Consider the following 18,037-nt stretch of genomic DNA (forward strand, 5'->3'; position numbering starts at 1 on the left):
CAATTAAAAAAAAATAAAACGTACAAAATTTTCCATTACGCAAATGAGAAATGCACAACGCTCCGAAAAGAAAATGCGATTTACGTAGCAACTCATTTCCTGTTGTTTCCGAACGAAGAGGCCCGGAAATTGACGGCGAAAGAGTCTTTTATATTTTTGGCACCAGACATTTTCCTATTGCTAAAATACAGTACAAATGTGTTTGAATAAACAGTGTCTTTATCATCGTTTCATATCGGTGGCCCAGTCTATCTGAAATCTTTCTGGGCGAGATACAAAATGTGTTTACTACATTCTACTGCATTTTGGTAGCAGTATAGCTTTTTGTGAGAGATGCTACTTGGCGGCAGTATTAAACTGCTGCCAAGTAGCTCTGGTACCTAGTAGTTCTGGTCTAAAGGTTGGTTGCTGTTGTCAACACAGGCTCATGAGGTTTAACACATTACGCCTCAGTTTAATGGACCCAGAGTGGTGCTTAGTGTTGATTGTATCATGGACTTTGCAAATTATTGCAATAATTATTTATAAAAAACCTGTGCAAAGCCAATGCAATTTTGTTTAGACAGCCGGTTGGCGCAGCGGGCAGCGACCCTGCTTTCTGAGTCCAAGGCCGTGGGTTCGATTCCCACAACTGAAAAATGAAAAATGTTTGTGTGATGAACATGGATGTTTATCTGTATATTATAAGTATTTATGTGTATTATATTCATAATAATACACATCAGCTATCTTAGTACCAATAACACAAGCTACGCTTACTTTGGGGCTAGATAGCGATGTGTGTACTGTCGTAGTATATTTATTTATTTATTAAAGAAATAATTTTCTTCGTTTGTATATATAGATTGATATTGGACTCCTTTCAAGTCAAATTCTTTCATTATATTTTAACTAGAAGTACCCGTACTAGAAGTTTAAAAATAGTTCGTGAACAAAGAGTTTCCACCAGATAAAAACTAGGTCTTTTTCTACAATGCTACTATCATTGTAGAAAAAGATTGACCGAGTAGGTATATTTATTTAATAAAATCTCAAGTTCTGATTAGCTAGTTTAGCGTTGCGGTACGATGTAACGTAGAAACCGATATCCCTAACAGGTTAGCCCGTTATTATATTGACTGCATCATCACTCATCAGCAGGTGAGAATAGAAAAAAATTAAAAAGAATCCGTGCTTGGAACGTAATAAATAAAATATGCAAAAATAACGAATTTCAATTTTTTGAAATTATTCTTAACAAGTTTTCTACTTTAAAAGTAGAAGCAGGAAAACCTTTTCCAGAAAAAAGCTATCTCATTGTCAAATGTCATGAAAATCGGTGCAGCAGTTGAGACGCAATTATGTAACGAAAAAATAGGAAACAGTCATTATCTAATGTATAGTTGGTTATTTGACGACCTCCTGGCACAACAAAGAGCGTTATGAATTTAAGTAGGAGGTCGGCAGAGGCAATTTAATAATTTATAATTTCTTAATTTTCTCTGGTCTGGTTTGGTGGGAGTCTTTGACCGTGGTTATTTACCCGTGCCGCTAAGAGATTTAGTAATCCGGTGCAATGTCGCGTAGAAACCAATTAGGGGTATGACTACCATACTCCCTAACAGGTTAGCCCGCTACCGTCTTAGGCTGCATCATCGAGAATGCCGACAAGGGCTAACTTGAAATAAAAAAAAATGTTTGATATTAATACTAGTTTTTTCTCGCGTTTTTCATCCGCTTTAATTACTGTTTTAATCAATTACCATTAAATTACGTACCATTAAACGTATACCATTAAATTATTTATAATCTTTATTAGGTAACATTGCTCTGGTTTTGCTGATAAAGGATCTTAAAGGCAGTGGCGTGCATTTCATACATGCACAAAAGCACTGCATATCCAAATTATTTTATATAAGTCGTGTTGGAGGGGAATTTTTCCATTTTATGCCATGTACCGGCTTTATGCATACCCTGGTCCAAAACCCCATGCCCGCCACTGCTTAAAGGATCACTTTCTGACCTGCACCTGTATTGTAGCAAACAAACTGCAATTTCTTTCCAGGAGGACAAGAAATGCAGTGGCACTAAAGTGCTGTTCAATGCAGAGAGGATAAATAAAACGCTTAGTATTCTACGTGATGCTCAATCTAAGCAGATACAAAATACATAAGCTTGTTTTACAATAATGTACTTATATCGTTCTTCAATGTTTATATAACATAACGAAGCCGTGGTTTTAAGTTTAATTTATGGGTTTTTTTTTATTCTGGTACTTAGACAATGTCATAATTTTTTACATATTATAACGTGATATGGTCTGAAGTGAAATTTATAGTTTTTGTTTACTAAGGTACTAGGGCTATCGTTTTTCTATGTCATACTGTAAAGTATTTTTTTTTTCCTGTACAAGTATTGTGTGTCATTGTAAAGTCAACATCGCCTGAGGATGCTCCGGTTTCGGAGCGAAACGTGCGTAGAGGGTACATTGCCGAAGATGAATGAATGAATGAATAAATGAATGAATGAATGAATGAATGAATGAATACACTTTAAATGCACACCACAGAGAAAATTTACAGAGATACAAATACATCAGATCAATAACGTAGAACGTACAATTTGGCGGCCTTATCGATAAATAGCGATCTCTTCCAGGCAACGAAAGAAATTCGAAAGGAATTCCAGGTAAAGAAAATGTATAGCAATTTGTTTGTTGAAATTAGTAGGTGGTACAACAAACATTAGTGAAATAATAGGATTATAAAGTAAATTAAAATATAATATATATTAAACATAACATATTAAAGATAAGTACAAAAATATAATATATATTCCATACATATATACAAACATACAATGCTCTACTATAAATACATAATTAAACAAATAAATAAATAAGATATAAGGATTGAAGAAATTATAAATTACACCATACAGTTACAGTAACTGCTTTTCGCGGAGTATAGCAAATTATGCTTCATTTTCATAATATATCATGGAATTCCGCAAAGTAACGCCTGCTTCTATCCAATATTTGGAAGAGAAAGTATCTTTTGTTAGTCTTATTTTTTATGTTTTTTTATGTCATTGGTAATTGGATGGTAAATGCAGCCTAAGGTGGAGCGCGTTTGCCAAGAAGATGCCAAATCACACTTGATTTGATTTGAATCACAAAAATCTTTTAGCACCTGCCAATATAAGTCAGGAGCTACGACATGGTTTTGTATTATAACGTGACCGTTTGGACAGAGCTTCACAAATACGTAGCGTAATGAATGCAATAAAAGACATTCATTTCGAATTCACTGGTTCAGCAGTTTTAAATGCGAAAGCGGCGAAAATCGATAAACTAATAACGAGAGTCATTTGATTATCTCGATGGAGCACTATTTCCATTTCTTTCGTAACCTAGTTTTTATTTGCATTCATTATAGCTGGTAATTTTTTAAGCCCCTACGTGAAAGAGGGTGTCATGTCAACCCGTTACCGGCCCACTACACGGCACGGGTCTCCTTCCACAATGAGAAGGGGTTAAGGCCGTAGTCCACCACGCTGGCCCAGTGCGGATTGGTGGACTCCACACAACTTTGAGAACATTATATAGAACTCTCAGGCATGCAGGTTTAATCACAGAAGTTTTCCTTCACCGTTGAAGCAAGTGATATTGTTATTTTATATTTTTTGTAAATATTCATGTTGGTTTGTTATTATAATCATGTGTTTACTAATTGGAATTATATTTAACCTAAATATAAAAAAGAACTGATTATTTAATTACTTAAAACGCACATAAGTTGGAAAAGTTAGAAGTGAAAATTAAATCAATTTAAAATCATGGACAAGACAGTGTCATTCGCATGTAGTTAATTGTATAAATAAACTACTGTGCAATCTCTAATAATATTATAAATGTGAATGTAAGTTTGTTTGTTTGTTTGTTTGTTTCATGCAAAAACTACTAAACCGATCATCACGAAACTTTGTACATATATTCCTGAAGGTATTAGAAGTAATATAGGATGCTTTTTATCCCGAAATTAAGCTCAGTTCTCTTGGGAGAGGGGACGAATATGTTTGACGATTTTACACCAGGCTTAGCTATCCTAAATACATAAAGTGCTGCCACTTCTATGAGGGACATGTCTTTCGAAAAAGAAAAACAAAAGCGGACGAAGTCGCGGGCAGCAGCTAGTGAGACTATAATTTCGACGCTCTTCATAATTGACTCTATATATTTTGACGGCCCATTGGCGCAGTTTGCAGCGACCCTGCTTTCTGAGTCAAAGGCCGTGGGTTCGATTCCCACGACTGGAAAGTGTTTGTGTGATGAACATGAAAGTTTTTCAGTGTCTGGGTGTTTATCTGTATATTATAAGTATTTTATGTATATTATTTATAAAAATATTCATCAGTTATCTTAGTACCCATAACACAAGCTACGCTTACTTTGGGGCTAGATTGCGATGTGTGTATTGTCGTAGTATATTTATTTATTATTTATTTATTTATAATTGCGACACAAAACCCAATGAAGCAATTTACTGTAAAACTTGGAAAAGTGCAGCGAAATTGAATGAAAAGAGCGTAATATTTCAAATGGATGGTTTTTATCGAGATAAAAAGTAGCTAAGAGCTTGTATGAAAAAAATGGCTCGTTTACAGAAATTTAATGAAACTCACGAACCATTTAATTAGTTTCATCCATGTCGAAGCTTTAAGTAATTAAAATGTCAAATAGGCACATATATGGCACTTTTGATGCGTACATTACATGTAAAAAATGACAATAATTCTTACACCTTTCCGTTTAGAATGAAGAGCTAAAAATGAAGGCACACAAATATCTCAGCATAATAAAATCGAATCTTGAATGCCACATTTGACTGCCCAATTTCCCTTGCGAAGAGTTTTCACATCAGCGAAAACTACTGAAAATGTGAAATGTGATAGCTCAAGTGTTTCTGAACGCGGGACAATATTATTTTTCTGGTGAAATTCGCTCGAATTCCAATTCCAACTTCCAATGACGTAACAGGTGTACGATTTCAATATTGCGAAGTGTTATTTTTTCGGGTTGCTTTGTGAAATAAGGATGCTTGATATAATGAACATAGAATATTAAAAATTATAAAAACCACCGAATTACGAGATAGTGTACATTATTTGACGCGGTGATAGCTCATTGGGTAGAAGCTCGACTTCACCTTCGGAGGACTGAGTTCGAATCCCAGCACGCACCTCTAACATTTGTATGTTATGTGCGTTTTAAGTAATTTTTGACGACCTCCGTGGTGAAACGGTGAGCGCTGTGAATTTAAGTAGGAGGTCCCGGGTTTGATACCCGGCAGGGGCACTTTGGGAATTTATAATTTCTGAATTTTCTATGGTCTTTTCTGGTGGGCGGCTTTGGCCGTGGCTAGTTACCACCATACCGACAAAGACGCGCCACTAAGCGATTTAGTGTTCCGGTGCGATGTCGCGTAGAAACCGATTAGGGGTATGACTATCATAGTCCCTAACAGTTTAGCCCGCTACCATCATAGACTGCATCATCACTTACCACCGGGTGGGACTACAGTCAAGGGCTAACTCGTAAAGGAATAAAAAAAAATGTACGCCTTGTTTCAACCGTAAAAGGGAACATCGTAAGAAACCTGCATGTCTAAGAGTCCTACGAAATGTTCTTAAAGGTGTGTGAAGTCCACCAATCCGCACTGGGCCAGCACGGTGGACTACGGCCTTCACCCTTTCTAATTGTGGGAGAAGACCCGTGACCTGTAGTTGGCCGGTGATGGGTTGATATGATGATGATGATATAAAATCCTTTGACTGCCATCGCATGCGGTGGTAAAAAATTATGATGCTAAAAAATAAGATATTAGCGTACTAACCAGATATAGGTGTGGTCGTTAAATTACACAACTAAGGCAAAAGATAAGGAACGCAAAGGAAGATACCTATACAGCCATCTATACCATATACCTACGCAATAATAACTGTCATTTATTCTAAAGCCTTAATGCCACCAAAGACAATTAAAAAGTATAAATTATTTTATTACGCAAGACTTCCTAAACAGAACATCGTGTGTCTTAATTACGTAACAGTTGGACAAATAGTTATTTTGCTCCAAAATTAAGGATTAACTGCTTAATCTAATTTTCGGACGTCGAAAATTTCAGTCGACCATAGGGTCGACTTCGTCGTCGTCCTAACTTTTAATTGGACTGAGTTATGATGCATAATATTATATAACGTATCTCAATGCCTCGTGCCCGCCAATTGGTACCCACGAGACTCTAATCGCAGACGAGGCTGACTATTAGGAAGGTGGTCTGATGATATAACACAGATAAAACAAACAGAGGAAAACACAGGAAAACATGGGCAAGCGCAGCTATGGACAGACAGTCCTGGCTACTCATGGAGGCTTTTACCGCCGGAGGCAGTCTTTACAACAAATATTGAATCGTAAATAGTTATAAGTAAAATTACTAGCCTAAACAGTCTATTGTATTAAGAATTTAAATATGTTAATTTAGTTTGAAAATTATTTCTATCATTTATTCTTTTTCATGTTTTTATTTTGATTTTTTTACAATGCTTTAAAAAATTAAAAAACACGATTAAATATTTATAAAAAATCATCCACCCTCCGCTTGCGGGGCTTTTGAATGCCCAAGCAAGCGGCGGTCAGGCCAGAGTGAGGAACCTCCTCACAATACGCGCCGTTTCAAGGACTATTGCCTTCTGTATCCGACCCTTGATCCAACAACCAAGCGAAAGCTTCTAAAGATGTTGGTCGAAGCTTTTCGCGTGAAGACCATTGACTGAAACGACGATCGGAACAATAACGGTCGACTCTCTGTCATATTATCTCACTGCCTCGTACGGATAAATAATAATTTCATCCTAGCGACTGCGCCACTTGTAATATCGGAAAAAAACTATGACTTTAAGAAGTTAAAGACTTGGTGAAAAAAGAGTGTATACTTCCGTTGGTTATTTTCACACTACAAAAAGACTTCAATGGTAATTATTCTTAGAATAAATACATATTTATTCTTCTAGATTACGTTATTTGTGTAATAAGGAAACCTTTGTATAAGCAGTAGCCTTTATATCCTTTACTCGTTGACCTGTTTATTCAGAGCCGAGCGTTTTAGCCTTTGACGTGCCTTTTCACGGCTCAGTGTTTGTCAAAGCTTACTATCGGAGGTCGGGTAGGCTCCCGACCTATGTACCCATGTTTTCGTTCAATGAAAAAAGTTAATCGTTTTATTCAGGAAAATACCTATCTAACTAGTTTGATTTCTATATGAATTTATTTATCTCTATTTATATTTATTTATCGATATCTATCTATATACTTATAATGAAGCTGAAGAGTTTTTAGGTTGCAGTTACTATTCTATTCCGATGGGGGTTAAATAGGGGATGAGAGTTTATAAGGAAATCCGTAATATTAAAGTTATTTTGAGTACACTTCTGACTGATAAACGACTAAGACACCGGGGGGTATCTTTGCATCGTTCGAGTCCAACTTGAACTTCGATACTTAGCCGCCATTTTTTTTTAATTCTACTACAAGTTAGCCCTTGACTGCAATCTCACTTGGAGTCTTGGTAAGTGATGATGCATCTTGGTGAGTAGCGGGCTAACTGTTTCGTGAGTTTGACAGTTATTAAGCCCATACCCCTAATCGGTTTCTACACATCTTTGGCAGGGTGGCAACTAGCCACCGGTGAAGTCCCCTAAAAGACCAGAGAAAAGAAAATGTTGAAATAATAAATTCCCAAATTGCTCTGCCGGGAATCCAATCCGGGACATCCAACTTAAAACCAAGGTCCAAGGAGGTCGTGAATTATTTTTTATTTATTTTATTTATTTATTTATTTATTTATTTCCAATAACTAAATATAAAAAACCGAAGTGGTCATAGCACATTGGGTAGGAGCTCTACTTCACTTTCGGGGGACCGAGTTCGAATCAGCACGCAACTCTAAATTTTTTTTAAGTTTTTTGCGTTATAAGTAATTCAAATATAACTTACTTTAACGGTGAAGGAAAACATCGTGAGGAAACCTGCATGCTTGAGAGTTCAACATAATGTAACGAAAGGTGTGTGGAGTCCACCAATCTGCATTGGGCAGCGTGGTGGTCTACAGCCAAAGTCAAAGTCAAATATTTCTTTATTCAAATAGGCACATAGATAGCACTTTTGATGCGTTATTATATACAAAATGTGTACATAGCAGTGAGTAGTGATGGCGATAACTACAATCGTAAAATTAAAACTAAAGCTACGAGGGTTCCAATCGCGCCCTGGTCTAAGAAGAAGCCCACAACAAACTTAGCCGGGTGTTCTTTTTGTTATAACCATCTCACATTGTCATTAGAAAATATTTAAGAAAAGCCTTTACCCCTATTGGGTTTTTGGGTTGATGTGATGATGATGATGATAAAAAAACCCTCAGGTTTTTAAGCCTTTTTTTTTGTTACAGAGATCGCGATCGCCCAGCAGTTCAGCACAACGGCAGCTCGAAGAGGCAGACCTGTTTATGGACCTCATCAAAGACGTAGCCAACGAATTGGATATTGATGTACTATGCCATAAGGTAACTTTTTTTTTTGGCCAGTACGTTACTGGCCACTGAGCCTGTCATCGCAGCCGTGGAGTTGTATAAATATTTTATGACCCAAGATATAAATCTACGTGCGGAACTGCGATACACGGTTTCCCGCAGCGTTCCAATTTGTAGGAACCCTGTTAGTAAGTGTATGACATCCGCCTTTGTATCGAGAACATCGCATCGGCTGGGTCTTAAAATGCTGAGAATTTTTTCCAACCTCACTGGCACGAGGGTGGTAATTTCTGAATCACCTCAGGTCTGGAGTGGGTGGAGGTTTTGGGCGTGGCTAGTTACCACTCTCCCCACAAAAACGTGCTGGTAACGTTACAGTAAAATGTCGCGTTGCTTTAGTTTGTCGGTGAAGTGAATCAGTAAGTTCAGCCTCTATATACTTAATATATTTTTTTTTTAATTTATATTCGAATCAAATTTTAATTTTTTCTAATTTTTTTTTTAAATTTAATAATTATGATTATTATTCATTGTAATTTTTAATTTAATTTTTTTTTTGTTTTGTCTTTTGATTTTATATTTTTTGACATGCCATTTGAATAAATTTATACTTTAATTTTAATCTATTATAAGAATAAAGTTAAAGTATAAATATTCTATATTAATAAATAATAATAAAATATAGATATTCTATGTAAAGTAATACTAATTGTTGTTTTAAATGTATTAATATGGGCTTTGCCTGAAATAAAGAAATTATTATTATTATTATTATTATAAAAAAGTTTTCACTTCAGAAAGGATTATACAGAAATTCGGTATGCCAACTGTAGTGTCGAAGAAGATAAGAGCCCTTGTTTCAACCTTGAAGCCGAAATTCTCCGGGCGTACACGATACAATTTGCATAATATTGATTATGACAACAAGAGAACCGCAAAGTTTCGCTAAAACACTAATAATTTGCTAAGCTTTTTATTCTCTTGAGAGGCAATCTTAATTTAAACTAAGAGCTACAGAATTATGTTAACGGCTGAATCTATGTAGATTTTGTTGACGGCCGACTGGCGCAGTGGGCAGCGACCCTGCTTTCTGAGTCCTAGGCCGTGGGTTCGATTCCCACTGCTGGAAAATGTTTGTGTGATGAACATGATTGTTTTTCAGTGTTTGGGTATTTATCTGTATATTATAAGTATTTATATGTATTATATTCATAAAAATATTCAACAGCTATCTTAGTACCCATAACACAAGCTACGCTTACTTTGGGGCTAGATGGTGATGTGTGTATTGTCGTAGTATATTTATTATTTATTTATTTATTATTTTATTTATCTATATATTATAAGTATTTATGTATATTTATCAGTCATCTTAGTACCCATAACACAAGCTACGCTTACTTTGGGGCTAGATGGTGATGTGTGTATTGTCGTAGTATATTTATTATTTATTTATTTATTTTTTTATTTATCTATATATTATAAGTATTTATGTATATTCATCAGTCATCTTAGTACCCATAACACAAGCTACGCTTACTTTGGGGCTAGATTATCGTGGGGTGTATTGTCGTAGTATATTTATTTATTTATTTAAAATGCCAGTGTGTTCGTTTGTGTTTTGGTGTTGACTAAATTGCGTTAAAATGATTAATAAAAATTTTTTGCACTTCACTCTATGCAAGATATGTGAACTACCTATAAAAGTTTTAGTAGCCCAGTGGGTAGGACTTCGACTTCATTTTCCGAGGGACGAGTTCGAATCCCAGCACCTCTAAGTTTTCTAAGTTATGTGCGTTTTAAGTAATTAAACTATCACTTACTTCAACGGTGAAGGAAAACATCGTGAGCTACGTTCCTGAGAGTTCTTCATAATGTTCTCAAAGGTGTGAAGTCCACCAATCCGCACTGGGCCAGCGTGGTGGACTACGGCTTTAACCCCTCCTCATTGTAGGAGAAGAACCTGCCCTGTAGCGAGCCGATAATGAGTTGATATGATGATGAAAAATTCATTGTTTTATTAATTAATTGTTTGTTAAACCAATCTTGATAAAGTTTTTCATAAAGGTAGCTTGAAATCGTTAGAACGAACATTTGAAAGTAGCCCAGGAGAACTATAGGCAAAATATAAAAAATTAAGACTAATAAATTAAAGTTTATTATGATCTTTGTGTTTTGATTGATCAGATGTTACCGAAAACTTCTTATAATGAGTTTTATGAGAGAATGATTAAAAAAACCCCAAAACAGGAAAGTGCTTTGTGCATAAGCTCTTAGACACGGTATAGTAATAAAGGCTCCCTGACAAATGAAATTGTTTTTTTCGTTCCACGGATTACCCTTATCCACCGCTTCACTATCCATTTTCTAAATTAATTTTGTACTCCAATCTTTATACTTAAGTATTTCGTAATCTTGCCTTTCCGAGCCAATATTTTTCGAGCGAATAGAAAATTAGTTGGAGAATAATGAAAACTGAGAATAATGAGTGCTCGCAAAACTATCCACTGTAACGCATTTTATGTCGAAAGCAATCTACGAATTAAAAGTAAATTATTAATCGTCACTATTAGGAACAGAATCAATATCTTTAAAAAAAAAAATTTCGATAAAACTTGCCCTTTGTATCATTATTCTGGATGTGTACTTTATGAGATATTTAAAATTAAAGTAAGTACAAAATCTGCGGCAGGCTCTATAAGCGTCAACGAATTAAAATAAATATACAACGACAATACGCACATCGCCATCATCGCTTGTGTTATGGGTACTAAGATAACTGATGAATAATTTCATGAATAATATACATTACTTACACTTTTAATATACATATAAACACCCAGACACTTCAATTCTTCACTTCACTTCAGACAAAACATTCAAGTTCATCACGAAAACATTATCCATTTGTGGGAATCGAACCCACGGCCTTGGACTCGGAAAGCAGGGTCGAAGGCGAAGTCAACCAATCCGCATTTGGCCAGGGTGGTAGCCTAGAGCTTTAGTAGAACTAGAGCATTCTTTGACAGATAGCAGCATTGCTTTATTCCAGTTTAAAAGGTTACAAGCAAATGAGGCCTAACACCCACGTCTCAGATTGATGGCAACTGGAAGGCATTTAACATGACGTTTTATCTCCTTACCTGTTACCAGTGGCGTGCACTTCATACATGCAGAAAAGCGCTACCTACGCTAACAGTTTCATATAAATGGCAACAGAGGAGGATTTTGATATTATATGTCATTTTACGACTTTATTTATTTAACTCTTTATTTGTACACCACTATTAAGTTAGGAAAATAAAAAAAAACAATAGAAATACAAAGACAGAAGTAGGCGTATAAAAGGCAGCCTTATCGCTTAGTAGCGATCTCTGCCAGGCAACCTTTGGATTAGGACAAGATAAGCGAAAGCGGACAGCGGTGTAAAATTATTATAAACCTACATTCAAATAGCTAAATACAAATAATTATAAACAAAATTGCACAAATAATAAAAATATAATAAATAAATATAAAAGTATAAACTAATATATATATACTCAATCATACACAAATACTTAAGAACATATATATATATATAGATAATAAAAATAAACAAAAACAAGGTACTAAAAGTCTGCTTTATGCTTAAAATTCCTGTGCACTCCACTGCTCTTACTATAAGAGGGCTTTTTGCTCGATCCGTCAATTATTATTATAAATTAATGGTAATGAGTTATAATGATGATTTTTAATCTTTTTCAGATCTTGGTGAACGTTTGTCTCTTGACAGCGGCCGACAGAGGCAGCCTGTTTCTAGCTAAAGGCACCCCAGCTAACCGGTACCTGCAAGCCAAACTGTTTGACGTCACCAGGGATACAGGTTAGTGAGTATTCTAGTATTTTCTATCTACCCTACAATCGAAGTCGAAGTCAAAAATTTTTTCATTCAAATAGGCTCTTTTGATGCGTACTTTACATGTAAAATTTAATATTGAGGTGAGTTGATGGCGATAACTAAATTTGTCAACAAAAACTAAAGCTACAAGATTCCCAAACGCGCCCTTATCTAAGAAGCCCACAACAAACTTGACGGCCGATTTGCGCAGTGGGCAGTGACCCTGCTTTCTGAGTCTAAGGCCGTGGGTTCGATTCCCACAACTGGAAAACGATTCTGTGATGAACATGAATGTTTTTCAGTGTCTGGATGTTTCTCTGTATTTTATAAGTATTTATGTATATTATTCTTAAAATTATTCATCAGTCATCTTAGTACCCATATCACAAGCTACGCTTACTTTGGGGTTATATGACGATGTGTGTAGTGTCGTAGTATATTTATTTATTTATTTTAACTTAGCCGGTTGCTTTTTTTTCATTGTCATTTAAAACTATTTAAGAAGAAAACTGGGTAGAGCAATAATTCACACCCAAGTTTGTTTATCGTTGACGTAGTTCTTAATGCTAAAATGGGGATTTTCTTTAAGCTTACTTTTAATACAAACTTTGAACTTTTTAAGAGACATCTCCAAGATATCAATTGGTAGTTTATTGTAGAATTCTATACAAGCTCTTAATCGTTGGAATAGAAGTCGATTTGTATCGTCCTAGCGCATTACCAGTGAAGTGTGAACTTAAAAATGGGAGGTCCCGGATTTTGTTCTTCTTTTGATTGTAAGGTAAGTAATTTAGGAGTATTAAAGGTACTGTTAGCCCACCAATTCTAATATTTTAAATATATATATATACATATATATATATATATATATATATATATATATATATACTAAATGTGCCCTGCGGCTTCGCCCGCATAATTTAGCGTTTAGCGTTTTTTCATATACTTTACAACAAATACTAAGAACATCCCATTTTAAAAAACAAACATCACAAATACGTTAAACGGTATCCCCTTCAAAAACATTTGCACTAGACAAAAACATTAACATGGATTTTACTTACTTTTGCATTTTTTTTAGCCAAAATTTTCTTCGTACTTTTGTTCCTACCCACAAAGTGAAGCAAATAAAACAGTAACTAGTGACGTCTAGACAGGCATTCTATGATTTATTTCGATAGGCCATCTCCCCCTTATGGCCATCTACCCCGGAATTACCCTAGACATATATGAGATTTTTTCATAAACATTTTTTTTTTACGTAATTTTTTTGAAAAGTATACTATATTATTTCTAATACCTCCAACAATATGTATAAAAAGTTTCATGAAGATCGGTTTAGTAGTTTTCGCGTGAAAGCGTAAAATACAAACTTAAATTCAAATTTATAATTTATTATAGTAGGGATATATTATATTATTTTACTTATTTTATTACTTATTTATTGCTCAACCTACCTCATATCTATGTTTTTTTTCGTTTTACGCCTTTGGTTGCCCCGAAGAAATCGCTATGTAACGATAAGGCCACCAAGTTGTAAACTCATGATCTAGTATTTTTATTTCTCTGTAACTACTTTTTTTTCTGGTGTGCAATAAAAGTGTATTCACTCATTTATTCATTCATTCAATCATTCAATTCCTGGGGTTGGCGCGCTTTTCACCCACACGCGTCTTTCACCTTGCTCAATAGGTATTGTCCTGCCGCGCTTATCGCAGTAGGTAAGCACTGGATTGGAAGATCATTCATACATAAGCATCACGTATGCTTATGCAAAATAGTAATACATAATTTCAAATGTTTATTTTCTATATTTATCTGGTTTGGTCTAATTTAGGAGACTTCGGCTGTGGCTAATACCCGCTAAACAATATATTAAAACACATTTAACAAATCGTGGTTACTACACAATTGATGAATTCCTTAACGACAAGGCTGCTTGGAAGCAGGCCACTCCGCTCTCATCTCTCACAAAACGGAAAAATTCTAAAGGTTGTTAAACTATAAAATGATGTTGGAAAAGAGCAATCTGCTGAGTTTCTTGCCGGCTCTTCTCAGTGAAATCTGCCTTACGAACCGGTGGTAGAGTAACTACAAACAGACTGACTTGACGTTTCAAAAGTGCTTATAAATTAGGTCTACTTGAAATAAATGAATTTTGAATTTTAAACAAAGGCGTCTAGCCAAGCGATTTAGAGTTAAGCCGATTGGGAGACTAGGTTACCGTTAGCCCGTTACCATCTTAGACTGCATCGTCAGTTACCACCAGGTGAGATGACAGTCAAGGGCCAACTTGTACTGGAATAAAAAAACCGTTTTCTCTTGAAAAGTAGTTAAAATAGTATTTCACAATAATCGGTTATCGTTTCGACGTATTGTACCATTTCGGCAGCGAATGATTTAATAGCGTTGGGAATTCATTTTCGATTGCACATTGTTTTTCAATACAATATTATGTTTACGTATTCGAAACTACAATAACTGTCCGTGTTTTTTTTATTCCGCTACGTGTTAGTTAGTTGACTGCAATCTCATCAGACAATGCAGTCTCAGATAAAATTCCCGAATTGCCGGCACCGGGGCTCGAACCTGGGACTTCCCACTTATAAGACCACGCAGTTCAGCATTGCGACAGGGAAGATACATATTTTACTGTGTGGTCTGCCAACTCCCTTTATTACCTTCGATTATAATTTTGATGGGCCTTTGTACAGCACCTTAAAGGCGCGTTCTCACATTACACAAGATTAATTTCAATGAATCATTAAAAATTATAGTGTATTGATTGTCGCCATATTATATTCATACTAGCTGTTGCCCGCGACTTCGTCTGCGTTTGATTTGTTTTTTTGGATGTGGCATTCAATTTAGTTGTATATCTAAAAATATGTGTATAGTATTCAGTATTGCTAAGCCTTAAATGAGGAGTTTGCTGCTGTCCGCTGAGGAGTTCTATCCTCTATCTTCAACCACATTCATCAGATCTACACAAAGTTTGGGCAAAATTAAATACATATTATAACCTCTATAGTTGAAAAATAATTATTTAAATCCGTTATAATGTGTCGGAGTTATGGTGTAAAATCGTCAAATACTTTAATCCACTCTCCAAAAGGAACCGAGCTTAATGTCGGAATAAAAAGTATTCTATATTACTTCTAACACTTCCAAGAATATGTGTACAAAGTTTCATGAGGATCGGTTAAGTAGTTTTCGCGTGAAAGCGTAACAAACAAACTTACATTCACATTTATAATATTAGTAGGGATAGGGATAGGGATAGGGATAGGGATTACTACTGTCTCGTTGGTCTAGTGGTTATTAGATTCGATTGCAGATTGCAGCTCGATCATCGTAGGTTCGATCCCCAATGACAAGGACGATGAATATTACTTATTGAGGTTTTCAATCAATAAATTCTTCGTACCAGTCCGGAGTTGGGCAATAGGCGGTGATTCACCCCGTGCCTCGGAGAGCACGTTAAGCTGTGGGTCCTGCTCTTGATATTTCCGGTCGTGTCGGAACCCCGTCGGATTATGAGAGTTAGGGAATAGAAAGTGCACCTGTGCTCTCGCACAGACTTGTGCACTAAATACAACAACAATTTCGAGTATTCCCTTCACGATCACTTATATTCGTTATGGACAATATCGTCTATAGTTCTAATATTTCCTCCAAGTGTAGCTGAAAACACTTTAATAAATATATACAAAAAAAAATTAGGTACACTTAAAAAACAAAAAAAATTAATGGCAATCGAAATCGAATCCCGCCATGTCACGCGCTCACTAGTGAAACTTTTCACCGCTATGGTGAATCAGTGCCTTAACAGAGATATATTTTTGTCTTTTTTTTTTCATTTGCCCCGTAGTCCGTAGTTTCCCGCAATCAATCTCACCCACACCCCGGTTTCTAGCTAAACCGCAAGTCTTTGTGGGTCGATCTAGACTAGACCTCAAAAATTATAAATTCCGAATTTGCCCCTGCCTTTCAGACACCCGGGACGTACCACTTAAACTACAACGCTTACCGCTCCGCCAGGGTGGTCGTCAACATATAAAATTAATGTAATTTACTGAGAACAGAATAAGTAAGTTAACACGAGTAACTAGAGAATATTTCCATCTCTGAGCGACGATTAAAAAAGCTTTTTCTCCATCTTTGATTAAATCCGCAAACTTTTTGCTGTAGAAGTAGGATAACTGTATTTAAATAAAAAAAATCGGGATATAATAAATACTAATAATACTTATAATTTCTAATTATAGCCACAGTAAATAAATTACTTATTTTTTTTCTCTGTTCTCTGGTTGTAGTATGTACTACAACCAGAGAACAGAGAAAAAAATACATAAATTTTGGACTATGTTCCTTTATTGCGGTTAACGGGTCACCTACTCAGTACCCTACTCTGTACCCTTGTTGTCTTCGAACACGGCTAGCATGGGCAGGAGACAATTATATCCCCGGGGAAACGATAAAAATGTATCTTCTCCCACAGCTTTATCAACTCTCAGATCACCAGCGCAGAAGTGGAAATAATATCCATATAATATATGTGTAACTAGCTGTTACCCGCGACTTCGTCTGCGTTTGATTTTGTTTTTTGATATGGCATTAAATTTAGTTGTAGATCTTGAAACAATTGAAGTATTCAGTATTGCGAAGCCTTAAATGAGGGGTTTGCTGCTGTCCTCTGAGGAGTTCTGTCCTCTATCTCCAACCACAGTTTAAGCAAAATTAAACACATATTATAACCCCTAAAGTACAAAAATAATTATTTAAATCGGTTATAATTTGTCGGAGTTATGGTGTAATATCGTCAAACACTCATCCCCTCTCCCAATGGAACCGAGCTTAATGTCGGGATAAAAAGTATCCCATATTACTTCTAACACTTCCAAGAATATGTGTACAAAGTTTCATGAGGATCGGTTAAGAAGTTTTTGCATGAAAGCGTAACAAACAAACTTACATTGACATTTATAATATTAGTAGGGAAAGGGATAATAAACGGGGGTACACTTCTCCTATTCCATGCTCCCATGCTTTAGCAGGTGGACACGACCGAAGTGCGTTTTATCACCATCACCTCACAATAATGTACGCAAATATGTATGAACGCTTCATAGGTAAAGGGCCTACAAAAAGAGTTTAAGTATAAAAATGGCGGCGTTGCTGCGTGAAGGTCGTAAAACAAACGAACCAAAAACTCACGCTTTCGTATTTATAATATTAGCATGTTTATTATCTCTGAAACCTAATATTCTGCCAACTCAATGAAGCAAATAAAATATTTAGATTGGCTTATGAAGATAAATCTATAAATTACATCGTGAGCTGGATGGGATTGAGTATGCTAATTTTAGGATTTTATTATATCAACTCAAACAAGCTTAGAAAAGCTTACAGATTAATATTTAAGATGCCAAAAACCGTATCTGCCGCCAAGCGGTTAAGCGTTCCGGTACGATGCCGTGTAGAAAACATGGGGGTTAGAACTATAACAGGTTAGCCCACAACCATCTTAGACTGCTTCTTAGCCCATCTTAGACTGCTATATCACTTTTTTTTTTTGTGAGATTGCAGT

The 18,037-nt window shown here is 35.7% G+C and overlaps 1 protein-coding gene across 1 annotated transcript in view; it reads left to right on the forward strand.

The window, feature by feature from the left end:
- The window catches only part of LOC120634352 (cGMP-specific 3',5'-cyclic phosphodiesterase-like), a 117,088-nt gene that overhangs the window by 75,455 nt on the left and 23,596 nt on the right, over positions 1 to 18,037 (forward strand). The window contains exons 3-4 of the mRNA XM_039904864.1: positions 8,487 to 8,600; positions 12,315 to 12,432. Coding sequence (XP_039760798.1) covers positions 8,487 to 8,600; positions 12,315 to 12,432 — 232 coding nt within the window. The remainder of the gene's footprint in view (positions 1 to 8,486; positions 8,601 to 12,314; positions 12,433 to 18,037) is intronic.

Source organism: Pararge aegeria, chromosome 23 (genome assembly GCF_905163445.1).
Source record: "Pararge aegeria chromosome 23, ilParAegt1.1, whole genome shotgun sequence".
In the NCBI taxonomy this organism is placed as follows: Eukaryota; Metazoa; Arthropoda; class Insecta; order Lepidoptera; family Nymphalidae; genus Pararge; species Pararge aegeria.